We start from the raw sequence: 19,504 nt of genomic DNA, 5'->3' as shown, positions 1-19,504 counted from the left end.
CAGCAAGAAAAGACAGACATTGTTATTGTTAACAATGGACAATATACTGCAAATGATGATGGCAATTTGCTATTACTTCAAGAATGTTAAACATGAAAAAAAAAAAAAAAAAAAGTAAATCATAAGAACACTGAAAAGTTAGGAATGGTTGGAGTTTGTTCCTAAATACTTATTTTTTAAACATTTTTTTTCTTCATAAAAATTATTGTACATTGTATTGACATTATATACTTTAACTTAACTAAATGACTTGAACATCTGGCCGCCCCGCATTTTTCATTGTGAGAAGTGTAGTTTGTGCCTTATCTTCTATTCTGAAAATGCCTGTAGAAATATTGAAGCTTTTCTTCTGCTTGTATGATATTCTGCTGGACATCATCATCATTATCGTAATCTTCTAGTTGTACATGATTTTCCTCAAATTCATTAGCAAACCACTCCTTTTCTTCCAAGAAATCATTTTATTTTGATAGATTGCTTAATACAACACAACATTTAACTATATTGCATGCAAAAACAGGATGAAAGTGCATATAGTTCAAACAAGGGAATTTTTCCTTCAGTTTACCTATTGCACATTTTACAACACGTCATGATTGCTTATGTGCACGAAGGAATCTTCGTTGTGACTGATCATCCACATTTTGTAATATAGGAGGAATCAGCCATGTTTTCAAGGGATAAATAGAGTCTCCAAGAAGCACTCCACCAGGGAAAGGTCTCCAACCCATTTCCATTCTGTCGAACAAAGAACTATTCCTTAGAACACGTGCATCACTTACACTTCCAGGCCAATTAGCGCAAACATAGTAGAACTGGAGGTCTGGACCTGCTACTAACATAACATTTAACGAATGATTACCATGTCGATCAACATAAGCTTGTTCATCTTCAGAAGGGGCATCGATTTTTAATGAGGGTTCCATCCAGTGCACCACAAAAAGTGGCATACCTGCTATTTCACTGAACTTATGTACGTCAGTAACATTTTCGGGCCAGCACACAGTATTTGCAAGGAGGGTGTTATTCAATGCAGTCACTACTTTGTCAATTGCCCTACAGACAGTAGCTTTAGAAACATTGTGCATGTCTGCTATGCAGTGGTATTGCACACCACTACCAAGCCAGTGTAGTGCTATTTGCAGTTGTTGCTTAGGTGAAAGTGCCTGGTTCCGTGCTGTTGGATGGAATAAAACAGGTTCAATGCTTGTGAGCACATAATTAAAAACACCACGTGTTAACCCAAAACGTTCATTGTACTCATGTGTTTCCTCTAACAACATATAGGTTTTCCTTTCTTGAAAATGTCTCGGACGTCTTACTATGACATTATCATCTTCACTTCCACTAGAATCTGAGGATTCCATTTTCTTTGTTAAATTTTTGTAATACATAAACAGATACCACTGCTGTTCTCTAAAAATTGATGAGACTTAAAATGATTTATTATAAAGCCAAGATTGATAAATTTCAGTGCTAATAATCAGTGCAATATATTTGTGTTTGAAGTTTATGAAACACTCTTGATTTTGAACTCATTTTATCACTCATTATTAGGAGTCCTACACTACTAGTTTTATGAAACAAAACTTTTAATTAGCAGCTACTTCTATGACTCCCGACTCCTAATTATGAGACTAATAAGTTTTATGAAATAGGGCCTTGGGGTTATATTAATTTGATTACATGAGTACTGAACTGTTTGGTCAACAGATTATATGGGATGATCACTTAAACACTGGCTTTTGCTATTTGCATGTAGGTATAGGGGTTTACACTTAATTTCGTAGCCGAATGAATGGGTGCATTCCACCAGTGATAGGTGAAACTTGGAAACCATTATCATGATTATTTATTCTAGTTGTGTGTATAACACTGCCGTTTGAATCAAAATACATATAACCTAAAACTATATTTCTGCAGCTTTCATTTTCAAATTTTTCCCGTACCTGCTCGACCTGTAAGATATTCCTTACCCCACACCCCCTGTAAAAGGTGTGTCGGAACAATGTCTACAACTGGCCCTGTCCATCGACACCTCAGAAGTAAAAGTGCCACGAATGTGCAACCTACATGCTATGTAGGGTAGTGTGTCAAACACTTATCTTTGTCTACTAACAAGTATTCTTTCTCAGAGGTTGCCCTGAAAAACTATACTGCCTCCTTATGGGGCTTATCTATTATTTAATTAGTGCGTATTAATCCTCAAGGTACATACATTACCAACCATATGAAGTTATGTTTTAAATAACTTATTTAAATAAATACAAAAAAAAAATAGCAGAGTTCATAAAAACAGAATGTATCAAAAAGGAAAAAAAAGAAAAAAACATGTATACTATTGATACTACCAGGATAGTATTTATGCTCGAAAACAGCACTTGACAGTGTAAATAATTACCTAATAATATCACAAATCAATAATAAATAGTTTACCCTTTCCTTACAGGTCCCAGACACTAGGCGGCCAAGTTGTGGCAGTTAGTGCGTGTCAACTGAAAGAGCGCTCACTTGGCCGCAGCGGCCAGACGTGTTGTAGCAGCCTGAAGATGGTCACGGCTGAATACAAGGCTAGCTGGCCAGCAATTATGCCAATTGTGAGATTCTGGCCATTATGGCCTTGCCGATGCGACTGCTCATATTACCTATTCGCTTCCTTCATTGCTTATTTATTTTAGCCCAATTATAAAACTTAGGGCCCTGTCACAATATGGAAGGTAATTACAGGCTCCTTTAGAAGTTACTAGTAAAACCACTAGCTAAACCTCCATGGCATCGGGTATGGATGTTTCTATGGGAGAAACTAGCAAGTGTATCATTGTGATTGGTGTAAGCCTAGCTTGTGTGAGGTGAAATCATAAACAAATGCTTCCAATTCTACGGATACCTATTCCTTTTAAGTGCGGCAGCAATTATTATTGCAGAGGAAGTAAAACTGCACGAAGAAGGGCTTAATAAAGGTCGCTCAGCGTGGACGAGAATGTATAAAAAAAAAAACTGAACATATAATTTTTAAAACAATGCAGAGCATGATAAATATATGAACTGAACAGTATTCATTTTAGGAAAAGTTTTTAAAACCAAACTATAATTCAGTTTAACAAGATGGTACTATCATTTTTGAAGTTATACTTCTTTGGGCACATTGAGGGTAAATTTTTAGTATGCACCAGAAATGCAATGAAATAAGTGGCAACTACACAATGGAAATCTGACAGGTTGAAAGTCTAATGAGTATGCCAAAGTCATCAAGACAGTGGACCCATGGGGGATGTACTAAGTGAATTGGAGTGCCAAAGTAAAATACGGTACTGAAACTATCCTGGAATACATTTTTTAAACTTGAATAGTCATAACAAAATATATATAATAGCAACTTTAAAAATACCTATAATTTATTTGGCAGAAAATTATGCTGGAATGAAAATGGTGAGAAAGATATTCAACAGCTTGTTGGTTCTCCAAAGTATTATGAAGTGGTGCTATCTTTGAAGTATTTGTTAAATTAAAAGGCAGGCCACTAGATCCCATATTCAGTCTTAATTTTCGACAAGGGATTTTGTTAAAATTCATTAAACATATAATATTATAAATTTTTCTACCATAAAATATTAACCTGAAACATTTTAAAAAACACAACACTAAGTATATGTTTGCACTTTTGTTTTGTTTAAATGACTGAAATCGTTCTTTAAATAGTTACTTAAACTTATTGAGCTGGTCCAATATTATTCTTGTATCATAATGTTATTAAAAAGTAAAAAAACAAAAAAAATCTTTCAAAGAGATTCATTCTACCAAGACCGTTATGAGAGCAATAAGGAGAATATGTATTATAATTATTGTAAAGCCAGTTATTTTTAGGTCATTTAAACCTTGGGTTTACATTTACTATGCCTTTTTTAGTTTACCAAAGATAATCCAGCGTAGTTTCACTATCATAAAGTTTCATTTGGCACACCATTACATTTGGTATGTACCCTAATATTTACCAACATGACGATGTACAGGTTTATGTTACTACAACGTGCATCTGCCATCTTTTTGAGCTTTCTGTGATTTCTGTGCAGATGCAGAACCACATTCTAACATCTCCGTTCCATTTTCACGAAATTACTCTTACCAAATACTGTATAGAGAGCTAAGATGTTTACACATCACATCACATACACACACAAAAAAAAGGTAGTGGTACATTGACATTGATGCAACTGGAGTTGCGGTTAGATTGATTTTTGGTAAATTTTGTATTGTAAACAACACATGTGGTCACCCAATTCTGAAATTGCTTCAACAGACCACATGTTTATCACATTTCAAATCAGTAAACAAAACACTTCAATCCTCCAAAATAAATTACTGTTTTTAACACTAGGTGCACATTACCACTTCATTCTTAGTGGCTAACATTTCAAACGAATTCAAACCCTTTCACAGAAATTCGAACAAAACCCATTACAAAAACCTCCATGAAAACTGCTCGAAACTGTCAATGCTCTGCTAATTCTTCCAAAGAACCTAAGGTCTACAGTCGTACTAGGTCTGGTTATCATAGTTGTCTCTTTGATACTGTCTTGGGGAAGACTGTTTAATTTCTCAAGATGGCAATCTCCATCTTAATGTTTCATAGCTCGCGAACAAGACAAGCTTCATGAAGACTGCTCAGTCAAGAATGAGCTTCTTTGACTTACTTCTGGCTTGATGAAACAATGACTTAAGATGATTAAAAGTCATTAACATACACAAACCTTGAAGACTGAACTCGTCCATTAAAAATTCTGTTACTTTTCATACCAAGCACAAAAAACATAGTATCTGAGGCTATCTGTTTCTAGTAGCTAGTGTTTTGTGAGTATATCACCACATTGTGGTTGTAGTTCGTCAGATGAGGTTAGGAATGTTTTGTTTTTGTTTTAATACTCATGAATCATGCCAGAAAAAATAGGCATTTCAGTGACCACAAAGATGCACACCTCAACTTATGTATCTTGAGTTGAATGAAAGTAAGAAATTGCTAGACTTTCGTCTTTCGTATGCATAATGTATTATTAGTTGTAAAAATTTACTAACATCTTATTTTCACAATAATACAATAAAATAGGTTCAAAGGTTTATACAATTAGCAATGCTTTTTTATTGTTTATAATTATTGCTGCTAATATAACGTAAGATACCATTTAAAATATTAATATTGCTAACCTAATATAACTGTTAACAGGGTATTACCATTTTTGAAGTGTAACTACCCTAACCTAGCCTCTAGAGAACAATTAATACTGATTAACTACTTGTTGAAATGCAATATGTCTTTACAAATTACTCAAAAAACATTTAATAAAGTTAAAAACTGATCTTTGGAATTTCATTGTGGCAATGTCACTCTGCTCCAAGATAAGGTATTGTAAATATTAATTTGATACAAATATTACATTAAACTACAGAGTAAAAGATAATTTTAAAATTTAGATAGTAAAATTTACATTTAGAAGGTTCACATTAAGTTTGAACGAATCTGACAGTGTAGACTACGAAGTAAAAACATCTAGTTTTCCAGAAATGAATCAGGGTGTTTACTTCAAGGTGTGAGTGTTGTAACCAGTCCAACTGTTTACAGTTATATTATTATTATTATTTTTATTATTATTGTAACATTAATTGTGTATTTCATGAGCCAATATTATGTATTTAATTGTTTTATTGTAAAGAGGACAACCAAAGTATAACAGATATTACACATCTTATTGCCAGAGACAACACACTTTTAACTTCAGGGTCTTCTAAGCATTATTCTTTGGAAACTTTATTCATTTGGTCATAGTTCAGCACTCTTTCACGCTAACATCCAAGTTTTATTTCACTATGCAGTTTATTTGGTTTGCTGATAGCTATAGCTCCTTGGTTGCTAGGGACTGAAAGTAAATAGTTATAAGGAGGAAGAAAAGGAGACGCCATCGCCATCTTGCAGCGGGAAGACGTTTCTCGGGCTGGGGCGAACCAAAGCCTTGGTTGCCGCCCGAGGAATTGAAGATTCGCGTCATCTAAGGTCGTGTACTATCCAGAATTCTCCATTCTACAAGTTGGGAGAATTGTATCTAGACTGAATAAGTCTTAGATAGGGAGTATCGGCGACATCAAGTGCCAACTTCCGCGTCGGTCCCGTTTCGTCCCGTAGTGGTTCTGGACGACTGATGTCAGCGCCAGCTGCGATCGGCCACGACGATTGGTGAGACCGATCCAAATTAAACCATACTTTCTAGGACGAGAGGGAAGTCGATTCTTCAGCCAGATGCCCAGCTACCTCAGATCTTCTGTAGTTCGCCAATTACAGCTTACAGCGTCCAGTGTTCCAGCGCAGCAGCAGACCACCTGGAGGTCTTGGGAAGAGAGCCTCAAGCCTCCGACAGCATATAGCTAGACCCGGCATGGTATTCAATGTGTTCCAGTGACGTCATTTGCATTTAATTACCGACACCTAGGTTTGAACAGAAGTTAACATATAAAATATATTATCTTGGTTGTCCTCGCTTAATTACATGTTAACAGTAACTTCACGCCCATATTCAAGAACCCATTAAAGTCATATGTTTTCCAGCTATTATTTCATTTATAGCAAACGTCGGTTACTCATAAAATAGACCTGGTCAGAGGTAATGCAAATTTCCACTATTCACACAACACTAACAAATTTTCCTATTAATAATTACTCTCTGGACAGTAACACAGTGCAGTGACGTGCTAGCTGGATTATCAGTCTGGTAGTCAATCCAGTAGCAACGTTCCTGATATCCACTGCGAAGAGGGTAGGCGCCCAAAACCCCGCAAGAACACACCAGTAATTAGAGAGTGGTGAACGCAACAATAATTATTTACAATTGGTGAACACACCATATTAAGTTACAGTTGGCCACACACAGGTTTTAAACCACAGTGTACACATTATTTTAAATTCCCTTGAATAAAAACAAGTTGTACAGAAAGAAAATATTTTTAAAAAATTATTGTACAATAGAATTTTTCATTAAAAAATGCATTGAAAGAGGTGTGTTTATTTACTAAAATAACGATATAACTCATTATCATTTGTTAGTATTAGATACAAAATATACACAGAAATTGTGGCACTACAAATGAAAAACTGTGAAAGCACAATAACAAGCAACAGAAACGAAAACTTGTTACTAACAAAAATACAACACACAAATTGATCAAATCACTGGCCAAAACAGCTGTGAATACTCTATCACCAATGCAACATATTAAGAACTGCTAGTTTGAAAGTGGTGTGTATTGGTATCACAAATTGAAGGAATCATTTTTTTAAATTTATTTATAATTTCTTAACAGCTCTTAAAAACAATCTCAATACACTTATTGAGAAATATTTATACATCTTGCTATGAAATTACAAAATTTAATCTATACTAACTGCAAGAACCTATTACGTCATTACTTACACATTATACAACACAAATGTAAACAAAGGTTTTTTTGTCACATATGTAACACACAAGCCATACGGTATACCAACATAAATATCTACATAATATACATGAGCTTGTGGTTCTCTTTATTTCTACACACTCTTCTCACTATATTTCAAAGGTAACACTGCTACTAAGGGAAAGGAAGAGCACAGCGCAACCAACACAAAATATTGTAACATCTGTCATGCAAGTTTACAGCTAAAACGGCACTCCAGTCGACAAAGGCACTGAATATTCAGAAGCGCAGATGTGGCTTGTTCTTGATCATATGCCTGAAAGAACAAAACAATTACTACTAATTAAATTTCAAATCATGAAGTTTTAGCATTTTTTTTTTCTTAATAGAAGCATAGCTATCAAAGTGATAGGATTATTTTATTGGTTTTGAATTAAAAAACTTAGTAACTACAGAAAAAAACTGCTATATTCTGTTTCACAATACAACAACACATGAAAATTAATCTGTTACTTAAAATCAGTGCTAAATAGAGTAACTTTGACATCGTCCGGGCCTGCGGCCCCTTTTAAGTCCGATATGCCACCGCCCAAACACCACCCACCCTCCATTCAAACCTCCCGCCTACCTGTGCGTACGTGTGCGTGCGTGTGTGTTCGCCCGGCAAGAGGGTGCTGTCGAGTCAGTGCGCCGCACCCCGAAATACATAATTAAATATAATTGTGTTATTTGTTTTTATGTCCCCTAAGTGCAACGTGACGGCAGATCGGCCGGGAGGGTTTTATGTACTTTTAATTAAAATAAGGTAACAAAATATAATAGCATTTCCGGACATTCCCGAGGAAACCCGAAGCCAGACAATAATTAAATGTTCATTTTAATAATTGTAATTTGTAGTATTCTTTTGCAGTATTCAGAAAATGTCACATAATTTTTAAATCATTCTTGTCATGTTACCTTAGTTTCCCGTGGCACGAATTCGCAAATATCTTTAACGGCAATTGTTTCAGCGGGAGGACGCCATGTTAGTCGAGCCGAGCCATGATCTCAGCCCAGTCCGCCGCCATCAACGACAGAGAGTAGACGCGCCAGCACTCCGGGGACCTCACCGCTTGTTTTCACAGCCAAGTAATTCTGTTTAAATTTAATTCATTCTAAATCGTTTTCTTTTCGTCCTCGGAGCTCCCCTCGGTCGGGGGACTGCATAATTAATTGTATTACGACCAGTAACGGTCTTTTCTCCTATTTACTACGTAATTAGAGATGTGACCACGTGGTAGGTCTTGGCCCCTAAACCAATTGGTGCCGCGGGCGTTTTAAACAGTTTCAACCATGTACGTGTGTAAGCTGCAGTAACCAAATAAATCAGGTGTTTAAATTCGACGTATTATTTTGTTATTTAAATCTGTTCGACCACGTGGAGAGTGGCGGCGTGTGGGACGCCTGAGAGCCCACTGTGTAGGTAATAGCGTGCCCGATGCTGAGAGCGGGCAGGGATTCGTGCTAGGTGTATTCAGGGGGAAATTAAAATCACGCCTCAAATGGGCGACGTCACGACCCTGGGAAAGAGTCTCACATCGGTCCGTGCACGTGGCACGGTGGCGCCCATAAAACCCGAGCACGCATTAAAATTTAGTCATTAAATATCAGAGACTCCGGCCCCCATATCAACTTAAAGGAATGTGTTCATAGTCAATTCCTTACCTGTTGGCTTTACATGTTAATACCATTTATGGAAAGTATTATCGCAGTAATTTAGTGTTAAGCTATTTATTTACAATGGAAATCTATCACTTTTTTCCTTTAGGTACCAGAGAAATTCCTTACATACAGTAGAAACTCTTTTTTTTATATATATATATTTCAAGGGATCAGACCAAACATTCGTAAAAAATGTGAAATGAAATGAGGTTTATTTATTACTATTTAACAGTGATGAAAACATGCCCTTAACAAAAGCACATGTCAGAGATTCTCAAGTTTTACTCAATAATTAGCACTTTATTATTTTAGGTGATTAAACAAAGAGATCCTTACCAGTACTATAAACAAAATTGTGTATAAATAATGTAATACACCATAATTATATTCATAATCACATCTGATGAAAGCACAAAAAAAGTTTCTGCACAATAATTAATAACATATAATCATACTTAAAACTTCTTAAGCCCGGTTTTACGACCTCCCATTAAATCTGAAGGATAGCCAACGATGGTAAAATTAACCTCTGGTTGAAAAACGAATGCTGTTTTAAGTCTTGTAATGTGCCGATAATTGTCTAACATTGGATGTGTTGGTAATACAATGAACTAGAATTTTTTTTTAAGTGTTGCACAATATCTCTCTCTAGTAGTCTAATAGTCAGCGTGTTGGTTTATATTGTGAATCATAATTATGACGTCTGCAACTGACATCGTCCAGGGTTGCGCCCTTCTGAGCCCAAAGTGCCACCACATCTCCCCTTACACGCTGCGAGCCCCCTCCTTCCACCACCCTCTACGACCGCCCGCCGAAGTGTGTGTGCGTGCGTGTGTCGGCCAGCGCCCACCAATGTGACGTCAGTGCTCCGCTCCCGAGAGTTGCCGAGCGAGGATGAACGGTGAGTGAGTCGCGAGCGCTGCGAGAGGAAGGAGCTTCATGCACCTGTCATCGTACTTCGGAGGTTTTGAGTGCTACAGGGGGAAACGGGCTGAGCCACACACAGGCTACGTCACGACCCTGAGAACAGAGTAGCCGGGTCCACATGCCCATTATACATGTGGTGGCGCCCTAAACTTCAACGAACACTTCAACCCCCATTGCAGTAGCACAACAAAATAATATGTCATACATAAACTTTATCTGGTAACAGAATTACATAACATGACACAAAATTAAAAAAAACTATTTTCATATCTAACTTTCTTTGCATTAAACAATAAAATTAATATTTAAGATGCATAACCGAGACCATTTTCTTGTTCCCAACGACACTCTTGTATTTCAAAGCACAATTTCTGTTAGGTTAATTAAAGGCAAAGCCAATGGAAATAATTGTCTACACACAAAAATTATAGATATAGAGAATATAGGTTTCTGTTACAGAACATATAGTTTATTTAATAATCCATCCACGTAGACCCTGCCTCGGAACTCTATATGATGATTTTCATTTCACTAGTGTGGGGTTAATTGTTGTGCCATTTTTGTATCAATGCATGTTACTTACACGGAAGGAATACAGTAAAGTTTTGTGAGATAGGGAGGGGAAGAAAGGATAACCTTTATTTTCAAATTTAATTGTAATTGGGTGAAAACAAGCCACGTACTTTTCAATCCCGGATTAGAATTACTTTTAGTACGAATAAATGTGCATATTCAGTCCTACCACGAGTTCTTGTAGTTAATTTACAAGATATTTCTCACAAACACACGAATTTTATAGGTTGGAATGACACTGGTTTCAATATTTTCAAATGCAGTATGTGTGTGTGTGTGTGTGTGTGTGTGTGTGTATATATATATATATATACACACACACACACACATACACACATAAAATTTCCTTAGGGATTAACTAAACACTAATGTAATACACAACTCAGCGATAGGCCTACCTACATTATCACATCATGTAATGTTTAACCAAACTTCGATGCATGGAAAGATGCATTTTGTGTGAAGTATTAAATCAGTTTATAGAATCTTGCATTAAACTGCATTGGAATTTCTTAAATAGTCCTCACTATCACTGTCAGCAACTAACCTCGCCTTATATCTCGTCATTTTCTTTTATGATGCTCGTTAGCTCCAGGCTAACCAGCCAGCCACCCATGGAAAACAATATCTCAAGAGTCAGGCATCTGGGGGTAGTAAGACAAAAATGAGAGCTATATGGCAGTTAAATTTTAGCTTTAGGTTTGACAGGTTATAAAATTGGCCCTTAAAGAAATCTTAAATGTGCAACTGTTTCAAATAGAGTCTGCACAAGTGCTCAATGTTTACTTTAAGTTTGTGCAGGGCTGAGATTAGGTTTCAATATTACTGAAACTAGAAACTTTTACATAGCCATTCGGCCTGCGTTGGAATAGTTTCATCATCATTATCTTCGTTTTCTTCACTGTCTTCTTGGCTGTCAACAGAAGCATTTTATGCTAGAAGGTTATTCCCAATGTCATTCAGGTCTTCAATCTCTGTCATTTCCAATTAGGTATTGTCTAATACTAGAAGAACACAGAATGTCACAAAAATTTGAAGTTTTGAAACATCTTTATAAAGTTGTTCACTACTGACTGGAAACATCTTCAACACCAGTCACTCCAGAGGAAAATAATCCAGCTTTCTTGAAACAGTTAGCTACAGTTTCTGGCTGTAATTTTTTCCAAGAATAGGCAATATTATAAAGTGTATCAAGAACACTTAACTTCATTGTGTTGTGGTCTTTTGCAGATTCAAACATGCACAAAGCTTTCAGCACAACCTTTTCCTGTAGTTCACCTTGAACATGTGTATTATGCCCAAGTCTAAGGGCTGCAGATAGCTGTTACAGTTAGCAGGAAAAAATACTAACTTTACATTCCTCAGCTCAACATTATGTAGATGTCCTGGACACTGGTCAATAAAGAAGTCAATTTTTTGATTTTGAATTCCAAACTATGCATCTAAAGTAACAGACTTAAGAGTGCGCGATACATGTGGTTCCGAGCAGCAAAATCGACATTCGCGGCGGAGCAGATTCTGTAAATGCCATGACATAAAATGGATTTTGGTAAAATATTATTTACAGAGTAAAGATGGATCTTAAAAATGTTATTACTCGAAATTTCGGTATGCGTCTTATTTTATTAACTAATTATTCCTAAAAACGGCGAAGTTTAGTAGACGAATGCTAGTATAATTTGATTGGAAATGGGAAACAAAATAATAATATTTTACAACACACATGTGTGCATGAGTTAGAAACAGCAGGATCATTTAGAAGCAATACCAGCTGAAAAATCTGTTCTGCAGTAACCTTTGTAATTGGTAGACGAAGAACAAATTTTACACATCGTAGTTCACGTGTCCACAAACAGATGTCGGGCACTCCGCACGCAGAGGTTCATTGCAGTAACACATAACAGATGTCACACATGTCGGAGGTCGTCACTACTTGTTTTGTTGTATCGCGCTACCACGAAGCCACATTTTTAAATTGAAATAGGTGGGAAACGCTGCAATTGGTGGCAATAAGACGTGTTTTAAAAAGAATAGTGACAAAGGAAACCTGCTTCTTTCTGCAAGGCGGAAAAATAAAAGTTAGGTAACTTATTTTTAAATTGATGATATTAGTTTGTTTTTGATTGCAAAATCTTTAAAACGATTGTATAACACTTTCCATGTATCTGAATATTTCAAATAACAGCAGTGCAGAGACTAGCATCGAGACCGGCCGCAGCGTGGGAAGATAGCGCGGGAAAGGGCGGGCGGCGCGGCGCCGGGCTGGCCAGTGCGCATTCCACGCATTTCATATCATTTTCTTAAAATATAGGTACTCCATAATCTTTTATATTTTCTGCACACATTACTTATTATTTTGTGGATGCGATTTGTAAAACTTTGATTCTTGCAAGGGCGGAACACGGAATGTCAACTTTCTAAAGTATTCTATATACATTTTTAAAGTTAGTAATGTATTATATATATTATATGTGTAAACTTTCTACTGTATTCAATATAAATATATATATATGTAAACTTTCTAATGTATTCAATATACAACGTGTATCTAAAACATACTGACAAATTCTGGCAGAATATTCCTGGCGAAAATTCAAGACGAAAACCTGTGTACCATACTTTTCTCGTAAATGGATTCGGAGTTTTGAACCCCCAAAAATAAAATTTTCTTATTCTTGAATAACTTGCACTGTGTCTGATGATTTTGTAGAACGCAAATTTTTCACCACTAGATACGTAGGTTGTAATGAACATCCTTCAATGAATATAACGGCATTTCTGTTTTAGCACATTTTATCACCTGAAAAGCTAATAATAAATTAAAAAAACCGGGGCAGGCATTACAAAGCACGTTTGCAAGGTGTAAAGTTTCCTTTCTAAAAAAATCATATGCCACAGTTTACTTACTGGTGATATTAATTTCAAGATATGGAAAATTCCATTTTCGGAGGTTCGTAACTCGATTTATGAGTAAAGTGGTTATTAGGCTTTCGTCTTGTATACTTTCTAGAAACAGCCTGCCGAAGTTTGTACGTATGTTTTAGATACACGTTGTGTATATATGTAAACTTTATATGTATTCTATATATATATATAGTGCTCAATAACCAAGAGTAAACTTACTTTGGTTACGTTAGCGAACCTATGACTAGCCTATGGAAAGAAAACGCTACGTAACATGAACGAAGAAAAATCTTAAGTAAAACATAATTTTTCACTCAAATTAATTACATGTTTCAATATTAATTTTCGATGGGCTCTTCATGGGCATCTTTATTGGAAGGCCGCGGTGTGCTAGGGTTAATGGCTGTCGCTCATTAGCTGTCATAGTCTCTGTATCATATTTAGATATACAGTAGCTTCAATTACAGAACAGCCACTGAGCGACAGGCAGCAAGCCCTCCCACACCTTAGGCCGCGGCCTTCCACCATAGACGGTCAAGGCTCTTAACGACACATATAATTTATTCTAATATTTGCAGCAATATAGATACACTTTTTAAAATATAACAAGACTCTCTGGAAAAGGATTGAAACCCAGACCACCACGAATGCGAGTTTAGTAATTGTACCTTCAGAGGTAGTATATAGGTGGGTAGTTACCACGACCATGTTCTACGTTATATGAGAAGAGACATACGTTTCCTTTCTGTAGCGAGAAATTGGCTCAATTTCAATATACTTAACACAATGATAATATAGTGAACTGTCATTAAATTTCGAAAAACCGATATGGTAATATTTTGTATTCAGAATTAACTTCCATTGAGATAAAGTCCTTGTTGTCCGAACTTTGACGTTCACTTTTTAAAAAGTTTCTGGCAGTCCAATAGTTTTCTGGTAAAATAAGATCTTTGCAATCCTGTTCACAGAGACCTTTCTCACAAGCTAAACGTCAAAATTCGTACAATGAAATAGATTATAGTAGTTTTGTTTAAATTATGATTACCAGTTGTGATTGCAATAATAATAATAATAATAATTTATGTGTAATATACTGTAATGCCAGTAACATTGATTTTTAAGTTCACTTAATTGGTTACGGAGCAAATATTATGTTGATCGATAAAAAAAGGTATACTTAATTATACACAACATACATTTATAAAAGTTAACTTAAAGTTAAAATTAAAGTATGGACATTTGGATTTACAGAAAATATAGAAACTATTATCTAGGTCCATTGCGGGAAAAAAAGACAAATTCTTGTTTGACTTTTCTTAAAATCAAAAACGTAGACTACACGGACTTCACTTTTTTTTATTAACTTCGAAACAAAATTTGGAGAAACAATTAACAAATTTTCATTTAGAAAATAGTAAACTAGCAAACTGATTAGGATAATATTTCCTGGAGTAATTCAGCTTCAGTTGTCGGGAAGCCGGCCAGACAGAGCGGAAAACTGTTCCAGCCTATCAGGACGCGCCATTGGTATTAACGCCACCTCGCGCGATAAGAGCAGAAAAAGTTGAGGTCAAACCAATATTTTGTAATGCGGAAAGTGCCGAGATCGCAGATTTTTCAGAATTGAATATGCTGTTATCTTCTCAAACTATTAACAAATTATGTTGTGTTTTATTCTCTACAAATCAACGGTATATTTGTTACAAAACACGAGTCAGAAACGTCAAGTGTATTAAAAAAGGTATAAATAAGAAGTTTCGTTCTGCAGTTGTCAGGCAGATGACAATAATAAACTATTAGGTATGTAGTGTAGACTTGTATCTAAAGTTCTTTTTTTTTTTCGCTTGCAGTAAAATGTAAAATAAACATGAGTGATAATTTTACTTTGTAATATTTAATGTACCAGAACTGTTGAACGGTTTTAATTTAAATGAAGTGGTGTTGTATCACACAGTAACATCCACGGATGCCGAAACAGTTAAGCATAAAAACGGCGTTCCTTTAAACGAAAAAAAAAAAATCTATCCGCTCTGTCTGGTTTGTATGAAACGGGCGTGATAGTCCAGTGTCGTCTTGTGCTTCTCAGCACATCACAAAGCCGTTGCCTCGGCTGCTTCAGCTGACTCATTCCAACCTATCAGCCGTCCTTCATTTGTCTTTCTATCTCACACCACTATCCCCCCCCTCACCCGGTGGCATTCCGTTTTCCTACTAGTTCGCGGGATCGCCACACGATGACGCGTTGTACGCTCTTCTGGCCGAATGCAACGCTATCCTATGAGGAAAAAAATTAACCACTTCAACTGACCGCGCGCGAGAAAATATTATCTCCCTCGCACTCTTAAAAATGCTACCACAGTCATCCGAGCTATCAAGTTTGATGGTTACTTTGTGGGTAGCATTTTTATGTTCGTAAGGGCAGTATTCTAAGATGTTCAGGTAAGGTAGCGAATAAGCACTACCTTTGTTGGGATACAACCGTAACCTAACTCGAGGGCCATATTCAAGAATGTGTCCTAACCGAATCCCAGTAAAGTAACAGTTCTCAACCGTTTTAATAAACTGTGCCCTGTGAGAGGCTAGAAATTGGTTCCAATGCATTCCAGCAGACATTTTGCATCCCTCAATACAATTGTTATGGCATAAATCTCACAGATACTAGCTTCATTGCACAAAAATGGAACTGCTTTTCTAATTTTCTCAAGTACTTTTTAAGATGTGATAATATCTTGTTATGACCATTAAAGTAAAAAATGTATTCCAGGATAGGTAGTTTCACTATCATAAAGTTTTACTTGGCAAACCAATACGCTTGATAAATTCCCCGATGTTCACGAAAGTGGCTATTTACGAGTTAATGGCACCACTTACGGGTCAGCCATCTAGACAAAATCAACAAATGAGTGAGCTCTGCGCATGCGTTGACGTTTGGGCAACATAGGTCACATACAGGACACTAAAATTCATTTCCTAAAAATAAGAGAATGGGTCCTGTCCTATCTAAGGGTTTAGGAGTGGTTTTGTGCAATAGGAACATGGTTAGGGTAGAGGTGTAGCATATTCAACATCTAAACCCTTATTTTTGTCTCTTGAAAGACCAGCCTAAGATATCTGGAATTCTTAATGTTTTTAATTTTAAATGGTAGTAGCTTTTCTCTGACATCTGCATTTGTCGCAAGAAGAACACTGTGCTTAGCTCCATGGTAGCGTTCTCCTTTAAAACTGAGTGTCTTACTTGGAAAAATACCATAGAAAAGTCCAGTTTTGTCTACATTGAATACATCCTTTAGTGCATAGTCCAAGAAATGAAGACACAACTACTCAGTTTTCCAGGTTTCAACTGTTTCTATGTTCACACCTTTACTTTCACCACATATTGTACTGAACACAATATTATTCCTTTCATTGAACCAGTAAATCCAGCTGTTAGATGAAGTGAAATCTTTGATACCTAACCTACCAGCTATTTGCAGTGCCTTTTCACGAAGTACTACTCCACTGATGGGGATATTTGCTGATCATGAACCACTTTTTCAAAATCACTTCCAGCTTTTTGAAATTTGATGTCCTTGTATACATTTGCTTCTTTACTGTTGTGCCCCAAACTTAACAGAGTTTTTTTACTATCATGTAATTTTTCAAAATCATGTTTAGTGTTGAACAAAAAATCTTAGGTTTGTTAGCAAGAGAAACTTGGGTGCCCACTTGTGCATCATAGCATCTCAAAATGTCCAGTTTTTCTTTGACTGAGAGAGATTTCCAACACTTTTTTCCGAACACAGTGAATAATCTCATGTTAGCATATGATTTAAGATTTTGGAGGAAACAATACTATGAAACCACTTTCAAACAATCACTACAGTTATGAAATAGAAAAACATTAAATTTTCATTGCCATGTTTGGAATTCATTGCTGCTAACTGCTTCCAGAAACATTTTTTATGGACATGTGTTAAGACACCAGCATCAATGTATTAAAAATAACAATAATCATTTTCACTTTTAACTTTATATAATGTAATGTCTGAACTTTTTACTGACGATATTCTATCAGATGCTGTGCTGTTTCAACATAAATTACTGGATATGCTTCCGCATAAAGCAAGAAAGTAATGCATTAGTACTGATGGAGAAATGACAGCGCAAATAAAAATATGTGAACTATGGAAATTCGCAAATCCTGGGTACATAAAAATGAAGTTCTACTGAACATGAAACAATTTTAAAGGTAAAAATCCCACTCAAAATCAGATTTGGGGATCCATAAAAGGTATTTACATTTATAGGAACATACTGTATACATTAAGAAGAGAAAAGTTTTAACAGAGTTTCATTAAAATGCAAAATAAATCCCTGCAACATATTAAAAAAATTGATAATTCTCTTACTAAAGGTATGCAATGGTCTCTTATTTAGTTATAAGTAACACCCTGCCAACTTAATCAGTTATTATACTCTGCAGTGAGTTGCATCAACAAATTTATATATATATATATATATATATATATATATATATATATATATATATATATATATATATATATATATGGTGTTGTACGGTAGTGTTAAGGGATATAATATATACGTAAGTCATTTCACATGTATGTTGGCGAGTCACTTTATATTTATTATTATTACTACATAACAAAAATAAATATTGTATACAAATTAATCATAAGATAACATTTATAAAATCATAAATTGTAATAACTAATGACTATAAATAGCACTCAACACTTCTGAATATTTAAAATAGGGTCAATTGTTTTCAAAACACACTTACATGCACACATTTTTTTTCCCCCCCATTGTCATTCAAGTCGCAGCCAAGTGATAATAAAATAAACTTTAATAGCTTATTATTATCACTACAACAAATAGGTTTTGAAGAGTTACAAAGTAATTGATTTTATTTTTCCTTGATTTCTAAAATTTAAACCAGTAAACAGGCCACTCATGCTAGCTAACAAAAGAATAATATCTCACATTGTAAGTAACACTGCCTTGTTCACGAATGAGTTACCCACTGCAGAAACGAAAGATGGTGAAACTGGCCTTAAACCATAAATATATTTACACAATACCAGAACACACAAAAAAAACTGTAGCATCTAACAAACCATTGCTAAACCAATAACCCTTCTAATTACTAGTATAATTAATAGATTTTCTGATATAAATTGGAAAAATTAAAACAACCCAACTACCTACACTGAAAACTTACCATATTACCACACTTTCTCAAGATGATGATATAATAATAATAATAATAATAATAATAATAATAATAATAATAATCAAAACTTATCCATAACAAAAAGGAAAATACAATAGTAAATATCATTGTATTACTATTTACATTGTTACAATTTTGGTATTATGACCCTTATAAATTACTTCAATACTAATAATACTAATCATCCCTATGTTAACTAAATCCTTTGGCCTTAACCATTACAACTACTCATTATTAAAATGCAAAACATATTTTATTAAATTCTGTAAATTTATGCAATGAGAGCATGCAAGCAGGAAACATTAGACAGTTTTAAGGACTTACTTGTCTAGTTTCTCCCAAAACACCATGAGCGCAGCTCTGTCCAAGTGCCGTTTTGTCCGGGACAGCTCGATAACATGAACAGCCCATCGGCCAACATTCCCATCTAACTTCATTTCATCATACTTCATGTGGAAAGCACATACTATAAAAGAAATCCCATCATGGTATTGTTTACACACATCATATAGCAGGGAAATGAGTTGAGTCAATTCAATTCAATTGATTCAAGAATCATAATATTGTACCATAAATTCTGGTTCCCAAATTTTAAGTGTACCAAAAACAGGTATTGTACTCCCATGGAAAAAAAATTTTTGATTCAGGGAAATTGGGAACAAGTTTACCACGCCTGTAGCAGGGTTTCTACAAGCTTAAAATTTCAATATACCCAGACTTTTC

General features: G+C 35.4%; 1 protein-coding gene across 1 annotated transcript in view; it reads right to left on the bottom strand.

Moving 5' to 3' along the window:
* Nucleotides 1-7,026: 7,026 nt before the first annotated feature.
* Nucleotides 7,027-19,504, bottom strand: part of LOC134535095 (parafibromin) — a 57,297-nt gene continuing 44,819 nt past the window's right edge. Inside the window, exons 9-10 of the mRNA XM_063373972.1 lie at nucleotides 19,106-19,247; nucleotides 7,027-7,756 (exon numbers count right to left, since the gene is read on the bottom strand). Coding sequence (XP_063230042.1) covers nucleotides 7,720-7,756; nucleotides 19,106-19,247 — 179 coding nt within the window. The 3' untranslated portion in view covers nucleotides 7,027-7,719. The remainder of the gene's footprint in view (nucleotides 7,757-19,105; nucleotides 19,248-19,504) is intronic.

The sequence above is a fragment of the Bacillus rossius genome, chromosome 1 (genome assembly GCF_032445375.1).
Source record: "Bacillus rossius redtenbacheri isolate Brsri chromosome 1, Brsri_v3, whole genome shotgun sequence".
In the NCBI taxonomy this organism is placed as follows: Eukaryota; Metazoa; Arthropoda; class Insecta; order Phasmatodea; family Bacillidae; genus Bacillus; species Bacillus rossius.
Note: the sequence above shows the minus strand (reverse complement) of the source record. Positions and strands in the feature narration are given on the sequence as shown.